Source organism: Aedes aegypti, chromosome 2 (genome assembly GCF_002204515.2).
Source record: "Aedes aegypti strain LVP_AGWG chromosome 2, AaegL5.0 Primary Assembly, whole genome shotgun sequence".
NCBI lineage: Eukaryota > Metazoa > Arthropoda > Insecta > Diptera > Culicidae > Aedes > Aedes aegypti.
This window is the reverse complement of record NC_035108.1, coordinates 347,348,476-347,366,550: the sequence shown is the minus strand read 5'-3', so window position 1 is coordinate 347,366,550 and position 18,075 is coordinate 347,348,476. Positions and strand designations below refer to the sequence as shown.

The window sequence follows — 18,075 nt, the reverse complement described above, 5'->3', positions numbered from 1 at the left end:
AGCTCTTATAACAGTCTATACATGTGGGTACGGGAATGATCAACTTCTCCCCGCTGATCAACAACACCCCGAATTACGGTACATGGAGAAAACGGAAACCGAGTATTTTTTAACTTATTTTGAGTTATTTTTCTCTCCCTATTTCATTCGCTCTTTCTAATGTTGTCAGAGAGCGAAGAGCAAAACAACAAATCAAAAACCGAACGTTAAGGCGTTATCTCAAATTTGAGTAAGTGGCATAGTACCGTAATCCGGGGTAACATTGATCAGTTTTTCGGATATTTCTTAAATATTTCATATGGAAATGCAAATTTTGCAAGTTTTATATTTTTGAAACAAATACTGTTACTCAGAGCTTGAGATAATACTATATTTTGTTTTTAAAAAGCTTAAAAAATGTTTGAGCTGGTTTTTTTTTATCAACTATGTAAACAACTTACGGTAATATTGAAAATGTCGTTACTTACTTCAATCATAGCTTCTTAAGCTGAATATGAAGCCCAAATGCATACAAATCATTTACTTTTTGAGTTATTTCAAACTTAAAAACTCCATAATCCGCGGAATACGCCTAAAGGTAGTCAATTTCCTAAGGAAATTCCACATTCTCAACAACGGAAGTATTGACAACGGAACCGTTTTCGGCGATGCCATTTTTGGTGAGAACCGCATTTTCCTTGCTCATATCGCTTGCAGAACTTATGTGAGACATGAATCTTCGGTAGTGTCGTCCTCAAGCGTTGAAATTGTTGTTTCGAAATATTGACAAATTTACGCATGAAGTAAACTCAATTTTGAAATTCTTAATTTTTATTAGCTCATGAATATAAAAGGTAGAAACGCAATTCATGCTTTGGAAAAGTTTCATCAATAAATGATGATTCGAACTTTTTATGAGATGAGTCGTTCCGATCAATATTACCCCGCTGATCAATGATACCCCGGATTACGGTACTGAAAGTTGAGTTAGTTGATCTGTCGGTTGAACAGAACATAGCCAGCAGGTTTTTTTTTGCATGGCTGCAATTGGGTCCTAAAATTTGTAATGAAATCTTGTTTTTATTTAATAACACGAAAAAGCATGTTACTGTAATTACTTTAGCAATTTTTCCCGCTCAAATAATGGCTGTATCATGTTTAAACTTTAATTTAAAAATTTGGTCCATAAATGAACCTTGACACTTTTGATCATGTTTGACGTTCGCTAAGTCGACAAAAACACCACAGGGGTTTTAGTTCGACCACTGGGGTTGTTCCTATCTGACGTTTCGTAAGGGACACGGACAACAAAATACACCCAAAATTTGAGTTTAAGCCAAAGGATTCGACAAAATCTAATAAAAATGTTTTTGGGCTTAAACCAACGGAAAACAATAGAAAATTGAGTAAACATGTGTTTTTGGCCTAATTTTAAGCGTTTGGCACTAAAATTGGGACAGGGCTTTAGGACCCAATTGAAGTAACTTCTACCCCATTAACTCAAAATTAAGTTAACGCACGAACACCTCGTATTGGGTGTAATGAATTCAATTTTGAATACTTCATTTTCTCCGTGTAGGTTTGTTTCACAGCGAAGGCGATTTTCTGTAGCGTCCTTACGCCTGGACAATTGTAAATTGAATTGCGTTTTTTAATGTTATGTGACAGCTATTGTCAAAATCCTCACTATTCACTAATCACCGGTGGCAAAAGTATACTACACACTGGGGTCCGATAGTAATTAGCATAATTATTAAAGGGGAATCGAAAGAAATAACTGACCGTGAAAAATCAGCGACTGAAGGTGTCGAAGTAAACAACTGAACTGGATGAAAATAAATGAAAACCTAAGCTAGTAGTACACCATTTAATTCCACTAGAGTTTCAATCCTTTGATAGATACATACGCGTATTTCGACCTCAACTGTAAAGCCATCTTCAGTGTCTAGTTTGTCCATGTTTCTTAAAATAAAATCAAAAGTGTAATTCCCACTCTAATTCACCCCCCTCTTCAACAGGAACTCTGGCGAGGCACGCTCAACTGGACGGCGTGGCGAATAATGTTGCTGTTTGTCGGCTTCATCGTGTGCCCCCCGGTGTGGATCATCTTCACGTTGCCGCTGGGGCACAACTATTACAAGGTGCCCATCATCAAGTTCATGTCCTATCTCACATCGCACATCTACCTGATGATCCATCTGATGATTGTGGGCATAACGCCCATCTATCCGGTAGTGCGAGCCAGTCTCCTGCCCTACTGGTACGAGTGGGGCCTGCTGATCTGGCTCAGCGGTTTGCTGTTGTTCGAACTGACCAATCCAAGCGACAAATCCGGTCTCGGAAGTATCAAGGTACTGGTGCTGCTATTTGGGATCATCGGGGTCGGGGTGCACGTGTCCGGTATGCTGTATGTGCAGAAAACCTATTGGCCAACGTTGCTGTATTGCCGAAATCAGCTGTTTGCCCTTTCGTTCCTGTTGGCGTGTGTCCAGATTCTGGACTTTCTGTCGTTCCATCACCTGTTCGGGCCTTGGGCCATCATCATCGGAGATCTGCTCAAGGATTTGGCTCGGTTTCTAGCCGTGTTGGCGATTTTCGTGTTTGGCTTCTCGATGCACATCGTGGCGCTGAATCAATCGTTTCACAATCTAAGTCAGGATGAGGTCCGACGGTTACCTCTGTCGACGAGGAATAAGGAAATCTTCAGCGATGGTAAGTTGCCATTTGCCGGGGTCGTAAGTAGCTATGTGAGCGAAAGCTCACACCGATAATGATGTAATGTTTTATTTACCATGATAACCTGGGTAAAAGATGCGCGAAAATAAGAAGATTGATTAACCATATTATTTCCAAATTTGCATGATATATAGAGACTCTGTAACAGGTAGTATGTCGAGTTTGTTATAAGTAATCTATCAATTTTATCCGTTTTTAAACTTGGTTTAGTCATCCCATATCGAACAACTATACTTCAAAACTCATTTTCAGATTGCAGCGATTCTGAACCGTGAACTTGGGGTATGACCGCCCACAGGACCTCTCATCAGGGTGGCCAGGCCTACAGATTTCTTGGCCTTCATTTTTGTCTTCTGTTAATTTCTTAAATTCAGCACAATTCATTTTTTTTTTGTTTTGTTTTTATGTTTTATTTTAAACTAAAAACTACGAATGTTTGACAATTGATTTTTTGCCTCTTATTTTTTTTATTCAAAGTTATGTTTTGAATTCGTTTTTAATTTAAATTCGGTATATAAATTTTAAGGGTCATTGAATTGTAATCGAATCAATTTCTAGCTCAACAGTTGCCCACATTACGGAATGGGCTATGTCACCAAGGAGCTTTAGTTTCAAGAGATATCTGTAGATTTATATAGGAAGCTATTTATTACCCGGAAAAGTTTTCCAGAGATTCTAAAAGGAATTTCTCCACTGTTTTCTATAAGGGCAAAGGGTATTATACTTTGTGATCTGCGGAGCTTTTTAATATTAAAGAGTTGTGTTTGATCCTTCGACCTTGAAGCTAGCTCCTGCGGGGGCGGGTGATGAGGGCAGGATCAAACATGTCGCGCTTCGTTCGCTAAGTGAAATAAAAAAGCACCGCGAATCGTTAGTAGTGTTTGATCTATTGATCGAGTCGCTTGCTCTTGCGTGGGCGAGTGGCGAACACTCATTCGGAGTACTATGCGGTAATCGAATTATTTCGCGAATTTGGTAAAGCGTGATTATATCATGGATCGCATCACCAAACATTGGTGACTCCCAGTTCTCTATCTTATCCCATTAACCCAATAACATTTCCATGACAACTGTGGAGATGCAGAGGTGATCTCGGTCTCTAGTAACAACGGTTGCTGAACTAACATTCCTTCCCTTCCCCGCCCGTAAGGACGTGACTCTCGTGAGGACGTGAGCTCTCGATTAGTGCACATTGAAGAATGGTAAGCTAATCCCAAGCCCCATTCATTAAATCTCTGTGCAACTTCGATTATTCTGGTCAATCACGGAGTAGCAACTACGAATTCTACGGTCATCTATGTTTACTTTTATACTTTTAAACTAAAATGATGATTTTTTTTCTTTTAGGTTAGTCATAAACAAAAGTCATAATCTTGTTTGACACTAATGTTTTTGTAGATATTTGATAATCTCCAGTTAATCAATATAATGTTTTAAATCTATACGGCTTAAGCATTATTTCCAAAACTCTTTTTGATCCTATTTTTCGTCCTATATATTTTATTCAGTTAAATGAACCTACAGATATTTTTTTCGTCAAATCTATTGATAGCGTATAAAAACACAACCTGGCCACCCTGGTTTGTCATGGTTCCGAATCGCTCCCATCGTCCAACTCCGGCCCTGGCACCACTCTTTAACATTCTCTCAACTTTCCTATCGCAGAAGATGCTTTCTACTCAGACGAAAACAGCGATTATCATAGCGACGAGGTTGAGCGTATAAAACGAGCGGCCGCTGGCCAATCCGTAACTGATTATCGTCGTAAACACAAAACCGACAGTAAGTGATCGAATTTTCCAATGCCGAACGGGAATTTGGAAGCTGAAAATTCCAATAAATTTGTCAAGTAGGATAAATATCTAAATTATTCTCCAAACTAAAATTGAAATCACCACAAAAACCCAAAACCTACAAAGCGAATGTGGCGAATGATTCTGCACGGTTTGTTCAGGCCGGCCTCTGTTGTCTGTGTCCTTTTTCGTCCATCGATATCAATTTTATCAGTGTTTCTCAAACCACGCACCAATCTCTGCCTTGTCGAATTTAAGTTTTCTTTCGGTTCTATGATTTGGAATGTTGTTTTCAGTTTTCATTATTGTACCGTTCTTCCAAACGTTTTTTCGCGTTCAAAACCACACTGTCACTGTCCGGTGTATGTAAGTTACTCGATGATCAATGAAAAAAAAAATACATAGTTTAAATCGTTGCGTATGATTTTCCTTTTCTGTGATGGTGATGTGTAGCCAAATTTCCATTCATGCTGTAACATACGTTCAATGTTCGATGCTACTTTGGTCTGACTGCGCATGAAGTTGCTTCTTTTCCTGTTCTTTCCTGGCACCATCAGCTTTTCATATGAGTTTTCGGTATCACTTGTTACAATTCAATAAAAATCGCACCAACTATCTAGATCTAGACCGTTTTTTTCTGAAACCCGTCGACGATGTACATAGGAAGGCTCTGCGAATGGACGGACCACAAGAACACGCTCACAAAAGCCGTTGTTGATCTGAATTGCGTTGATGCATGTACAAAAAACGGGGGCTTCGTGGAATTCTCACCTCATGGCTGGCTAACTGGCTGACTGCAACCCTTTTTGCCTGCAGAAATCGGGGTAAGAACGCATCCGGTGAAGGAAGGAGACTCGAGCCTGCATGACCTCCTGGCACACAAGCACCCACCAAGCGATGTCTTTGTTCTGTTTTGATTTTGGTTGATTTTTTTCGTTGCGATTGTGAATGTTGGAAAGTCTTGTCCAAATTTGAGTGCACTTGGTAGAATCCTTAGGGTAGTTTAGTAATGAAATAGTAGAATCATCTCATACACCGATAATTGGAAATGTAGGACTAAGTGAAATGAATGGCATCAGAGAGGAGTATATTCGATTCTATCTTCTATCTTATCTTTGTCAGAAAACCAAATGTTAAGAGTACGTTTCACTAATCGGCTACTTTATCAAATCATAGGTTCAATTTTAATGTTTTATCCAAAATTACTGATATACTGTTTTCATTCTTGCGTTATGTCTCAACTGGAACCGAGTCTGACTCTCAACTAGGAAAAATTTGCACAAATGCTTCCAGTTTAAGTTAAGACGTTTGAATAAAGATTTCCAAGTGAACGAAATTTGCTGGCTTAATGTTGTCTTCTGACTTCTGATGAAGTATTTTATAATGTTTATTTTATGCACACTTCCCCAAATGCGTAGACATAGCATGTATGGATTAAGGAAACGTCTTTTCATGAGGGAGTCTCTGACTTTGGCTTGCAATATCGTAACTACCGAATGGATTTAATAGGCCCTTAATAATTTAGCAGTCTGACCTCTTTTTTTCTTTAATGTCTGGAACGCATTACCGATCATCGTTTTACAAACATGCGTCTTCATGTGAATAGACATTCGGGTGCGGCTTATTTTTCGAAAGTTCTCAAAACCAAAAATTCGAGTGCTCTACTGAATTCAAATCACATTAAAAGAGAAACCTCAAAATCTGAGCCAAAAATATTAACATTTAGAGGTGGCGCAAGGTGAATTTTCATGTTATAAAAATTGACCCTCAGTGAAGTAAACATAACATTTTTTATTTTTCGACCGATTTTGAAACTTTTAGGATGAAAACCTTCCAAATTAAATATATGGAACCTTTGTAGAACACCAAATTTGTCTTAAATCAAAACAAGTTTTAGTTAGAAGTAGTTTATTCCATTTTTTTCTCATTTAACTAAACATTTCAACTTTGTTTGACCATAACTTCATGATTACTCATCCGATTACAAATGTTTTTTTCCTTCCTTCCTTTTCCTATTTTCTTGGAAATTGAAGGTGCATTTAATGACGTATCTTTCGATGTCATATTGGAAGCTGCACAAAAGCATGCGGATACTCCCAAGGAGAAGTCCTATCAGCACTTTTTTGAAATTTCGTAGCAGGGGTGTAGTGGTTAGAACACACGCCTCGCACCCCGAGGACTTGGGATCGATTCCCATCCCTGAGATAGTAATTTAAAAAAAAAATTATAGTGGCAACTTCCTTTGGAAGGGATATAAATCCGTTGACCCCAGAATGAACTAGCCCAGGGCTAGAAATATGGTCAATAATGATAAAAAGAACAAATCTCGTAGGAGATACGTTATTGAAGGAACTCAATATTGTCAGTTTTCCAACTTATATTGATTTGTCAACGACTATCTTTTTAACATGGGGGAAATTTGCAACCAGAGCCCTGAGAAGATGACTCAGGGAGTGTCGGGATGCCGCACTACCGACGACCTACTAACATGAACACTTGTAGCAGAAGTAGCCTAAACAATCTGCTCCTCTTAGGCAACTTAAACATTGTTACATGGGGATCAACCCAGCACGGCCAATCCTACGCAGCCGACTTTTGATCGGCGCACCATAGGCGCTGCAATTTTAGTATAATGTGAGTGACAGCTGTAGCTACTGCATTCCAGCACTCGACATCTGAACATATTTTCTGTGTTATGTTATCCGTGTCTCCTATACATATAACGAGCATAATATTTCTCACAACAATTAAACGTGGGCAATCGAACACGACATGGTCCGCTGTTCCCTCCATACCAGCATAATTCGGGAACGCAGGTGATTCTGAGCGCTCAAACCTGTGCAGGTACTACCTATAGCTACCATGTCCTGAAAGGAACTGTGTCAGGTGGAGGTTCATTTCCCCATGGTTTCTTTTATACCGTTTTGATTCAAATTGCGGACAGCTTCTAATTCCGGACACTATACTTTGTATGGGAAAGGTTTCAATTGAAATGTTTCAAAATTTCCTGTTTGAAAGTTCCCAACTTTCAGGCGCGTTTTAATATGAATTTCAAATAGCAATCCATGAAAATTTATAATGCGCAACTTGTTTTGACGTTGCTATTATGAATGCGGGAGTTTAATTATAATTTAACTATTGAAGTTTTTCTTTTCGTGAGTTGTCCGGAATTTGAAACAAGGTGTCCGTAAAATGAAGCAAAAGTGAGGATGCGTCCGGAATAAGAATCATTTAAAGATCATTAATTTCTATTTATTTTAGGTAATTCAAGCTTTGGAATCCGAATCTTCGGCCACCGTTGGGAAGTTAAGTGTTTCAAAAGTCTGGTAACGCACAGGTATCATGCAATTTGTTTCAATTTATATGCTTTTCAATCGGTTATACTTCACAGGGGCCTTAAGTGTCCGTAATATGAATCAAAACGGTACCAATCTGACACAATTGGTATTAGACGATGGGTTCGTCCTACTTTAGTGGAGTTATCCCATTCCTGCTGCCAACTTCTGAGCGTTGTCTCCTTACACGCGTTGCGGACTTCTCTGGTACCTCTTTGGTTGAAGTATTGGGCATGTTCCTTGATGATGAGCCCGATGGGCGTCATCCTGGCACATGATACACACGGCCTTTTTAGAAGCCAATCGATATGTGCTTCCATGATCCCATACGTGCTGTCCAACCACTTTAGATTTCTGCTTGTTCTAAGCGATTTTGACCTCCATACCTCAGTATGAATAGCGTTACGCCTGCCACAACCTTGCGTTTGCTGCACGGGTAAAAATGCGATACTCTAATACAGGAGAAAGAGTCATGATTTCGGGAGGACGGTGTGTTTTCATATTATGAAATACACCATGACCAAAAGTCATGAAATCATGAAGCATTTTATCGTTACGCCGGTTGTGCGTTACGTTTTCAATTTTAGCGAAGAAAAATTGCTGGAAACATAAGCCTATTCATCGATTTAGTCATCTGTCATTTATTCCCGTCATGAAATCATGAAGCAAGATCTTATATCATGAAACAGGTCATGAAAACATAAGCACTTTTCATGTATTCAGATGCCTGTCATTTATGATTCCAATTTCGCTGAAATCATGAAGCAGGATCCCTGACAGTGTTGCATTTGAACGCATTCAGTTTGCGTTCGAGTTCAAACCTTTGAACGAGGGATCAAGTAGGCTTGAACATTGAGTAGTTCAAAAATTTGAACCCGTGCGAGCTGAAAATTGAACGCGGAATGAAAACTGTCGTCACACGACCTATTTCAAATAGAGTTACTGTGCACGTGCTGTAGCCTTAGGTGTCGGAGCCTCATTGCTTGCAATCAGTGATGGAAAGTAGCGAACGCTTCATCTGAACTGGAACAAAAACAAAACCAAACGCTCCCGAGCGTCAGAGCGCTGGCTTACTCGCATCTGTCGACTCCCGAGTAACTGAAGCAAAAAGTGATTCGTGAACGTGTTCGGAGCTGCTCAGAGTCATATTGTGCTTTTGGGAAAAAAGCTGCTTACCCTCCGAGATTTATGGTTTTCGGGGGCTTTTGACTACAAACTAGTAGTTTACTATCGATATGATGGTTATACCATTAATTTGTCTGTCAAAACCATAATAAATCACACCTTGCTCGGTTACTCGCGAGTAAACGCTCGCGAGCTTGTTGCTACTTCTTTTGACATGTTCTCCCGAGCAGACGGGTGCGGGCTTACTCACACCTAGCCAGATCCCGAGTCTGTGATGTTTGTTATGCGTTGGTATACACTCGTGAGCTGCTTCGTGATGCGAACTTTTCCAGCACTGCTTGCAATCGCACGGGCGCGCAGTACATTGTGAGACCTTTTTTGGTGCGCCATTGAGAAGTGTCTCAATGCGATCTCATGCGCTCCGTCACATGTGCTGTTTAAGGCTAAGTAGCCCGTCATTCGTTTTGGCAACAAGGATGACTTCTCAGCTTGGATTTCTAAGTGATAAAACTCAGCCTTGATAGTTTATATTGGCTTGAAAAAGTATCACTGTACGCGCTAACCTGCATAAAGTATGCTGATACTTTTTCAGGTGTGTCAGTGCAAAACCAACAGATTTTCTTTGATTCGAAATCGTGAGATGAATTAGCAACAATCATCAACGACGCGTACAAATTTCAATGACGGCCTACTTAGCCTTAAAATTTAGCGCAATAATTGAAGCGATTACAAAAGTTTTCAACGATCGAAATTGTAACTCTTGGATCGCGAGTCTTCGACCATATCATGTAGGCCATCTAGACACCTGCAGAATGAGGCGAAAATAGTTTTAGATGCTCTTCGTTACTAAGCAGTTGTTCCACAACTTAGTGACCGTTGGCGAGCCGTAGCGTCCAGCAGCACCTGAGACGACTCTCCCGAGAGCACATCACCTAGCGCGCGCTTTTAGAATTTTCGTGAGCCTCCGTCTTGCGCAGCACACTAGGATTCCGATGAGCCAAGAGACGGTTTGGTTGGAGGCTCGTCAGTACATTTACGAGCTCCTGATAAATATGTAACTCTAATTTCAAAGTTGCAATGTTTTGCAAAGATGCTAGGAAACATTTAAAGTGTCATATATTTGTAACGATTGGAATTCAGAAGTAGTGTTTTTCGTGTTTTTTACTTCAATGAGCAGGTGCAGAATCATGCACGAGAGTTCAATGTCTACTAGGTTCTCGTGCAAAATTAGAACGCGTTCAGTTCACTTTTGGCTCGCGTTCAGTTTAAAGTGCATCACTGATCCCTGAATCATGAACTCATTTCATGAAAACGAATATTATACGTCAATTAAGATCCCAGTTTATCTTTGCTATTGGTAAACAAATAATATTAAGATTAAAATTGTTACTGCTTTTGTGCCGGTAGTTTCGTAATTAACCGTGAAAACATTCCTTAAATGTGCCACATCTTTAGCAGGAACGCGAACATTCGGTGGTTAGGTTTGTACGCAAAATGTTGTTTCGAGCATCAATTGAATTGGCAATTGGTCCCTGGGCTGGTGGACTGCATGAGTGATGGAACACTCCTTAACGACTCTGTGGATTTTGAAAGTGGATCTGGAACATCTGGCTGCCGAAGGCCTTTTTTTAGCGGATCTGTTGTAGGACGTGGTGAATGCATCACTTCCGCACAGTTGAAATCACCGAGAAGCTTGTCAAACAAAATCTTCACTCAAATTCAAACATTGCCCGGTTCTGCATAGTCAGGATGAAGTAAGTACATTATGAAACATCCAACAGCTCCGGCAGATTAGGGGCCGTCCATAAATGATGTAGCATTTTTTCACTGATTTTTTACACCCCCTCCCCCCTCGTAGCATTTCGTCACAAATGCTGGTACTCCCCCTGGAAAATACGTAGCATAACGAGCATCCCCCCCCTTTTTTTTTGTTTTCCTTAGTGACTGGGTTGAAACAAAAAAATGCAATTGAGAAGTTCAATACAAAGTTTGATATTGATTACTGACTGAAATGAAAGGATAATCTATTCTAACAGTTTGATATACAGTAGCGCTCAAAAGTAATTTAGAAAAATCTTAAATAAACATTTTCCTTGGTTTTGGTTTCCAGTTTCTTATAGACTAAATTATATTACTATTGCTGTTCTTACCATAAAAAAACATCCTCCTCCTTCCTTTCTGGCGTTACGTCCCAACTGGGACAGAGCCTGCTTCTTATGAGCACTTCCACAGTTATTAACTGAGAGATTTCTTTGCCGATTGACCATTTTTGCATGTGTATATCGTGCGGCAGGTACGAAGACACTCTATGCCCTGGGAATCGAGAAAATTTCCTTTACGAAAAGATCCTCGACCAGTGCACAGTGCTTCCAAGGGCCTAAATTCGTGATCGAAAATGTTTTGCACCAGAAAAGTTGGTTTTAGAGGTATGGTGTCTTCAGAGAAGTTGTTCGGGATGTTGAAGCCCTTCTTAAGAAAGAATTATTTTTGTGATGAATCCACCTAGCAGTGAGATAGATTTTCACTTTTTTGCAAAAGTGGAGATACAGCAATGGTGTCTTCGGCAAAGTTGTAGATAATTTCACTACATGAAAATTTGCTGAAGACACTTTTGCTCTATCTATTGAATTTTAAGAGATATGGGTCATTTTTTGTGAACGACCCCTTAAAACTAGTTTTTTCGTTATATCTCTTTCTGAGTATTTTTGAGATTTTTCACATGTTCTACAAAGTTGTTTTAATTAATAAAATATGCATTTCTTCAGAAGACATAAAAAATGTATCTCTTATATTTTCGGAGTTATATGATATTTTATGTTGAAAAATTGACTATTTCACCTTCCTCTAACATTTACAGGGGCAAATTGGGGCAACATTTTTAGCTTACATATAAAAGAGTAACTTAATAGCTATCAAATCCATGGTAACTGACACGTGGCACTGCTTTCCTTGACTACAAAATATGTTCCGTAAAATTTTGAAAAATTAAAAGTATGCAGCTTTTAATAACGTGTATTTTTTAAATACGCCATTTTTCAGGGCTGAGTGACAATTTTCAGGTCTTTTACGCAATGATATATTCGGTTTGGCTAATGGTGATATTGCCTAAGATAGGATATCTTGAAATCAAACGTCATACTTCTCATTTACAGTGAAAACTAGTGCAGTGGGATTAGAACCCACGACCCTCAGCATGGTCATGCTAATAGCTGCGCGTTTACCGCTACGGCTATCTGGGCCCCATAAAAAACATGTTTACTATAAAAAACGTGAAAAAAAAAATATTGGATTGATGAAGCTCGTTACTGTCGAGTTAGGGACCAATATATTTTATAATATATTGAACAAAAATTTCGTTACATAAGAAGATTGTTTATTTTTTTAATTATTCGTTGTTAGGAAATAGACTTCAATGAAGATGATCAAGAAAATATATTAATTTGAAATGAATCATCGTTAATATTATCCAATTTCAAATCATTTTTAGCAAACAGTGGCCAAATACATAAAAGATTAAACTTGAAATATTTGGAATGTTTAGAAAATTTTAGCGATTATTATACAAATACAATAATCTCTATTAATATTTCAGTTGATTTTTCTTATCGTTTCCATACTGAATTGATCTTATAAATTACCGAGTTATTACCAAAATTTAATGATAGGGCAATTTTATTAACACTTGAATCTATTATTCTCATTGATATTCAGGCTATTCCATCAAGAGCATTGATATATCAAAACAAACGATGAGTTGATTGGGTGGAGATCTCCTGCAACATTGAAGGCATAATTCACGGAATAAATATCTTGCTTTAAATGTAATATTTGCCAAGAAGAGCATATTTTATTTTCTTGAAGGAATTAAAACTAAAACGGTTGACTTTATGTCATGTTAACAAATGGCAAAATATGTAATCCAAGTAGTTAGAGCATTGATTTTTAATCAATTCATTAAACTTATTTCGTTTATTTATAAATTTATTAATTTGGACACGAATATAATATAATATTCACATAATTATTTAAAGCTTCAAAACATCTGTTTGATTGCAGTTTCATAGATATTTTTTTCAATCTTGTCATATTAATGTTTTTAAGCTTAATCATAATTTTATAAGCCAAGTTTATGAGTAAAAAAAAAGAAGTGTCATAAAAAAATAATTGTATGCAATTTTTCTCAGCGCCTTTCTTTTAACGGACTTGATTCAAAATGCTACGTCCACTAGCTAGGACCCCTCCCTCCCCCTCGTCACAAATTCGTGAAGACCCCCCTCCCCCCTAAAAAGCTACGTCATTTATGGACGACCCCTTAATTGTGTCGTGAAACAATGTGGGAACCCACGGAAATTTCGCCAAGGATGCAATCGATATGATGACAAGGTTTCGAAGAATTTGAACTTTTTCAAAAACAAAACTTGTTTTATAATTTCACTAGAAAACATTACCGATCGCCATGAGACACGTTGACTATGGTGAAGAAAGTGGATTTGTGTAACGCCCTAATTATACGCATTCTTGCATAATAGTCACGATTTCATGACTTTTAGTCATGATATCTTGAAACATAAAATTTTATGAATTCATGACTTTTTGTCTCTCTCGTTTGGTACGTGGCACGAGAGCGTTCAAGAGCAGCAACTCTCACAGACTGAAACAGTATCGAGCCATTTTGGTGATTTATGTTTACATAAAATTGGTAATAACTTTCATATTTTCTGGAAATTCAGCCTTTACCAACTCAATTATAATCCAATGAAAACCCCTTTGGTTGCAAACATAGCACAGAAAACGGAAAATATTCGCCTCTGTTTCATGATCAGAATGAGAGCGGGTTAGCGAATGTTATAAGTAGTGACAGACAGTGATCGGCGCCAAACAGTGGTTGTTGTCTGGGAGATGCGAACGGAAAATCCACAAGCAGCCAGGCTTCTGTCAAACTCAATCTTTCATAAAAATTATCTGAGTACGCCTGGAAAGTTACGGTCGTGATTTCGACACGCTTGTTGTACAATGTATGTAACACAAAGACAGCCAACTGTTAAAGAATTGTTGTGTTTGGTCCAAATTATGTATAAGTTTTGTACAACTGTTCAAAATATGTTCCTAACTAACATACGGCCAGGACTTTCTGAATAAGTCTATTCATTGGGTTCATTTCCTGCATTGAACGGATGGAGCTTTGTGTGAAGTATTTTAAGTGTGCATTTTGAATGTAGTTTCCTACGAGACAAGCAAACACACAATGGTGAGCACTCGTGGAAAAGATTGTGTTCAATTTGAACTACCTAAATCTTCGAGTCCACAACCTCTAGGTTGTTGTGTGTCTGTCTAGTTTTCGTTTATGGCTCGTTATCTTCCACGAACGATAAATGTCATGCGTATTGTATGAATGCAGGCGGTTAAATGGTATGAAATTATGGCTCGTGTGTCAATGATCGTTAACTGTTCCAAAGCCTGCTTTTTGTTCATGAATCCAGCAACGTATTTTTTTCCTGCGTGGCAATTACAGCAAAGCTGTTACACATCAACCTCGAAAGCGCCGCTTAAGCCGTAGATACCCTTTTTACAACAAGCTGTCATCGATCATTACCCTAAGATGCCTAAGAAATATCTTGGACTCTATGGTGCAATCACCGACCGAGATAAGCGCACGTTGCTCGAACGTGCTGTTATTGACCACTACCACCTCAGTATTGTGACGGGCCAGTCCTAGTTTCCTAGATTTCATCCATTCCACTACTATGGTGATAGAAGGAACTGCTGTAAGCTATACTTCCGCCATAGACTAGTGGTCTGCGAAGCCAACAATCTTAACACCCGTTGAAAGGGACAGCCTCAGTACCTCATCGTACATCGCACTTCATAACATTGGTCCCAGGATTGAAACTTGAAGTACCGTAAAACGGGGTAACTTTGATAGTGTTTTAAAAAATAAACTTCAATATTTAGGCATGCTGATTCAAAGAATTATAATTTATATTTTTAAAACAAGTACTGGTATCCTAACTATCGATTGCAGTTGATAGATTGCCAAAAGATTTATTCTGAATGGATATGTAATTTTTCATATAATCGAAAGTCGGTTTTCTGTTTTGGGGTAACTTTGATAATGGAGTATAAATCGAACAAAATTGAATCAATTACGGAACATTTATAGGGCGTTGCATACCTCTAGGCGTTTAACGCTATATGGAAATTTCTGAATTAGATTACAAAAATGGTCCCAGTCTGTAAAAATGGTTTTCGAATTCATGTTCTACTACAACTAGGCTGTCAAGGATAAGCGACGAACTCATTATGACTTCATCAATTAGTGATCGTAGAACAGATTGTTTGTGAGCGTTTCAAAAATGCTAAAATCTTATACATTTTTAATATTTGCATATAAATCCTCAAATGTACTTGATTTCAACGAAAATAGCTTTGACATGAAGTGTCATACTAATATTATTTACTTTTACATTCGTTTTGCTTAAGTGATTAATAGAAACTTTGTTATTTCGTTAAGTATGTCGTGGGTCTCGCACTATCAAAGTTACCCGCATTATCAAAGTTACCCCGTTTTACGGTACTCGGGTCTACCCGCCACTCTGAAGGACAACGCAGGAAGTGAAGCTACCTCCAAACACAGAATCACGCAAGGTCTTAGTCACAGCAATTCAATTGTCTCCCTTTGCAATCCCCTTTTTTCATATTGTCGGGACATTCCTGCCATCTGAGCTCTGTCTTGTTAGTACACCGAGAGCGATACCGAAATACCATCCGATCCCCCCCAAGCAGCACAGTTTGTTTCAGCTCAGGAACAAAATTATCTCTTTAAACTAATCAGAGTTGTCAATTGTTGAAAATATAACTTACAATTGCACTGAATAGCAACTCAAAAAGCGCAAGAGGCGGAGTCTGTTTGCAACATATTTAAGTTATATCGAATTTGCTTATTTGTTGCAAAATGCTTAGAAGAAAAAAAAATGAAAACAAAACGATGAACGAGAATCGAACTTTCGACCTCAAGATCACCAATCCTTTCTTCTACTCACTACTCCACCAGCTCTTCGAATAATTGCTTCACTAATGCACTATAAAAGCGACCACATGGCCCATTAATCAAAACTTGTTGCTTATAACTCTACTGCACCTTTCGGAATACAAGTTCATTACCTGCAAAATTAGACCACGCCTGAAATAATCTAAACTTTTCGCAAAAACGTCCACGCAACAAATGAGAAACACCTTTCAAACAAACAAACTGTTGCCAGAACATGTTTTCGTTGTTAGATGATTCGTAAGGTGCAATTTAACCATATTGCAACTGGATGGAAACAAACAAACTTCTAGCTGTCATACACGTAGTTGTGTGCAACTATCTCGCAACTGGGATGCATCTTCTTGAGTTGTGGGTATGGGAACGAAAATTGAATGCAAGTTGCGGATGCTTTAAATGAAAGTAGTTTGAAACATAACATTAGAAACGGCATTTTGGGAGAAGTTTCAAGAGTTTGTTTGAAAAGTTGCTGAAAACATCTTGATAAACTTGACTTCATTGCTATTTGCAAAGGACATTTGCAGCAAATCTTGTCGTTTCAAAAACGTTAAACGTCAAACAAGGAGTGAAATGCATGTTCATTGGAATGACAATGAAACTTTATGAGCCCTAATATTGATATGCAACCGAACTAGAACCAGGTAAGTTACAGATGCTCTTATTGATATGCGATTGAAACCATTTTTGGAAAGCATCTCTTTGGAAGATGTTTCGTGTGCTACTTGGGCCATTCAACTGCCACTTATTGTTAGTTCACCCTCAAGATCTACCGCTGGTAGGAATGTGGTCCATCCGTTGCACTAACACCGTCCACTAACTCAATCAAACTCCGAGCGAAAGCAGAAGTCACCCCACTCCAGCACCAGCGAGATTTTGCCTGCAGTGGCACACACACCAAAAAAATCTTAGATTTACACGTAACGTTGTTTTAGTTTCAATCATGTAAAGCCATCTCTCATGTTTTATTCAATGATAAAACCTATGAACACATCTATTATATACAACATTGTTACCAAATTCCTTAATATTGATCGCGAAACGCCTTCTCTCAAAGAATGTTGCTTGCAAAACGGCTCGATTTACATGATTTTCCCACTGAAAATTCAATCATAAATAATGCACATGGAATGACACGCCGTCGATCCATCCATGTGCATTATTTTTGGCAGAATATTCAACGTGGAATCATGTAAACTGAGCGATCTTGTTTTCAATTTCACTTTCAAGGTGCAAGTAAGCATGCAACATTGGCGAATGTTGGATGCAAGATCATGAAATGTTTCAGTTTCACTCAAGTTTGCAAGCATTCCTGAATGCAATGAGGCAGTTTACATTATTTATCGTTTAATATCAAATGATAATTCGATTCACATGACAATCATGAAAGTTTACGTGCCATGTTAATTTAAGATTTTTTTGCTGTGCATGAACGGGTTCTTTAACAATCTGGCGGAGCTCACCTTGAAATCCTCACAAGAAGCGAATCCCCTTGGATCCTGGAACCTTAAGCGCTGAAGCAACTTCCGCCATTCCGTCGCCCTCGTGGTGCTCAAGTTGATTCCGTCTACTTTCTTCAATATCGGCTCCCAACTTCCAGTTGTCAGGGTAAAAATTCAGGGAAGCACAACAATATCTGTGGCATATGTCTACCTACCATGCGGAAATATTGTCAGCTGGTGCGTTGATTGGGATCCTCATAACAGTGATCACCATCAACAACCAAGCCATCCCTGTCCGTAAGACGGCAAGAATCCTCGGTGTCACCATCGACTGGGACCTGACCTTCAAGCCCCACTATGAAGGAGCCAGGGCCAACTGCCAAGTCGTCTTAATTTATTGAGATAAGGACCTCCTTACAGCAATAACCAGAATATCCGATTCCGTATAGCCGCTGCCATCATCGATAGTCGCCTGCTGTACAGATTGGAAATCACGTATCTGGCTATGAACAACCTCATCGACGCGCTATCCTCGATCTACAGCTGAAATTTTCGAATTGTCTTGGGGCTTCTCCGTGCAATTCCGGCTGACCCTTCATGTGTGGAAGCCGGACTCCTTCCAT

General features: G+C 38.8%; 1 protein-coding gene across 9 annotated transcripts in view; it reads left to right on the top strand.

The window, feature by feature from the left end:
* LOC5575210 (serine/threonine-protein phosphatase 6 regulatory ankyrin repeat subunit B) overlaps window positions 1-18,075 on the top strand; it is a 275,762-nt gene that overhangs the window by 215,891 nt on the left and 41,796 nt on the right. For all 9 annotated transcript variants that reach the window (XM_021846207.1, XM_021846200.1, XM_021846199.1 and 6 more), the window contains one exon: window positions 1,998-2,691. In XM_021846207.1, coding sequence (XP_021701899.1) covers window positions 1,998-2,691 — 694 coding nt within the window. The remainder of the gene's footprint in view (window positions 1-1,997; window positions 2,692-18,075) is intronic.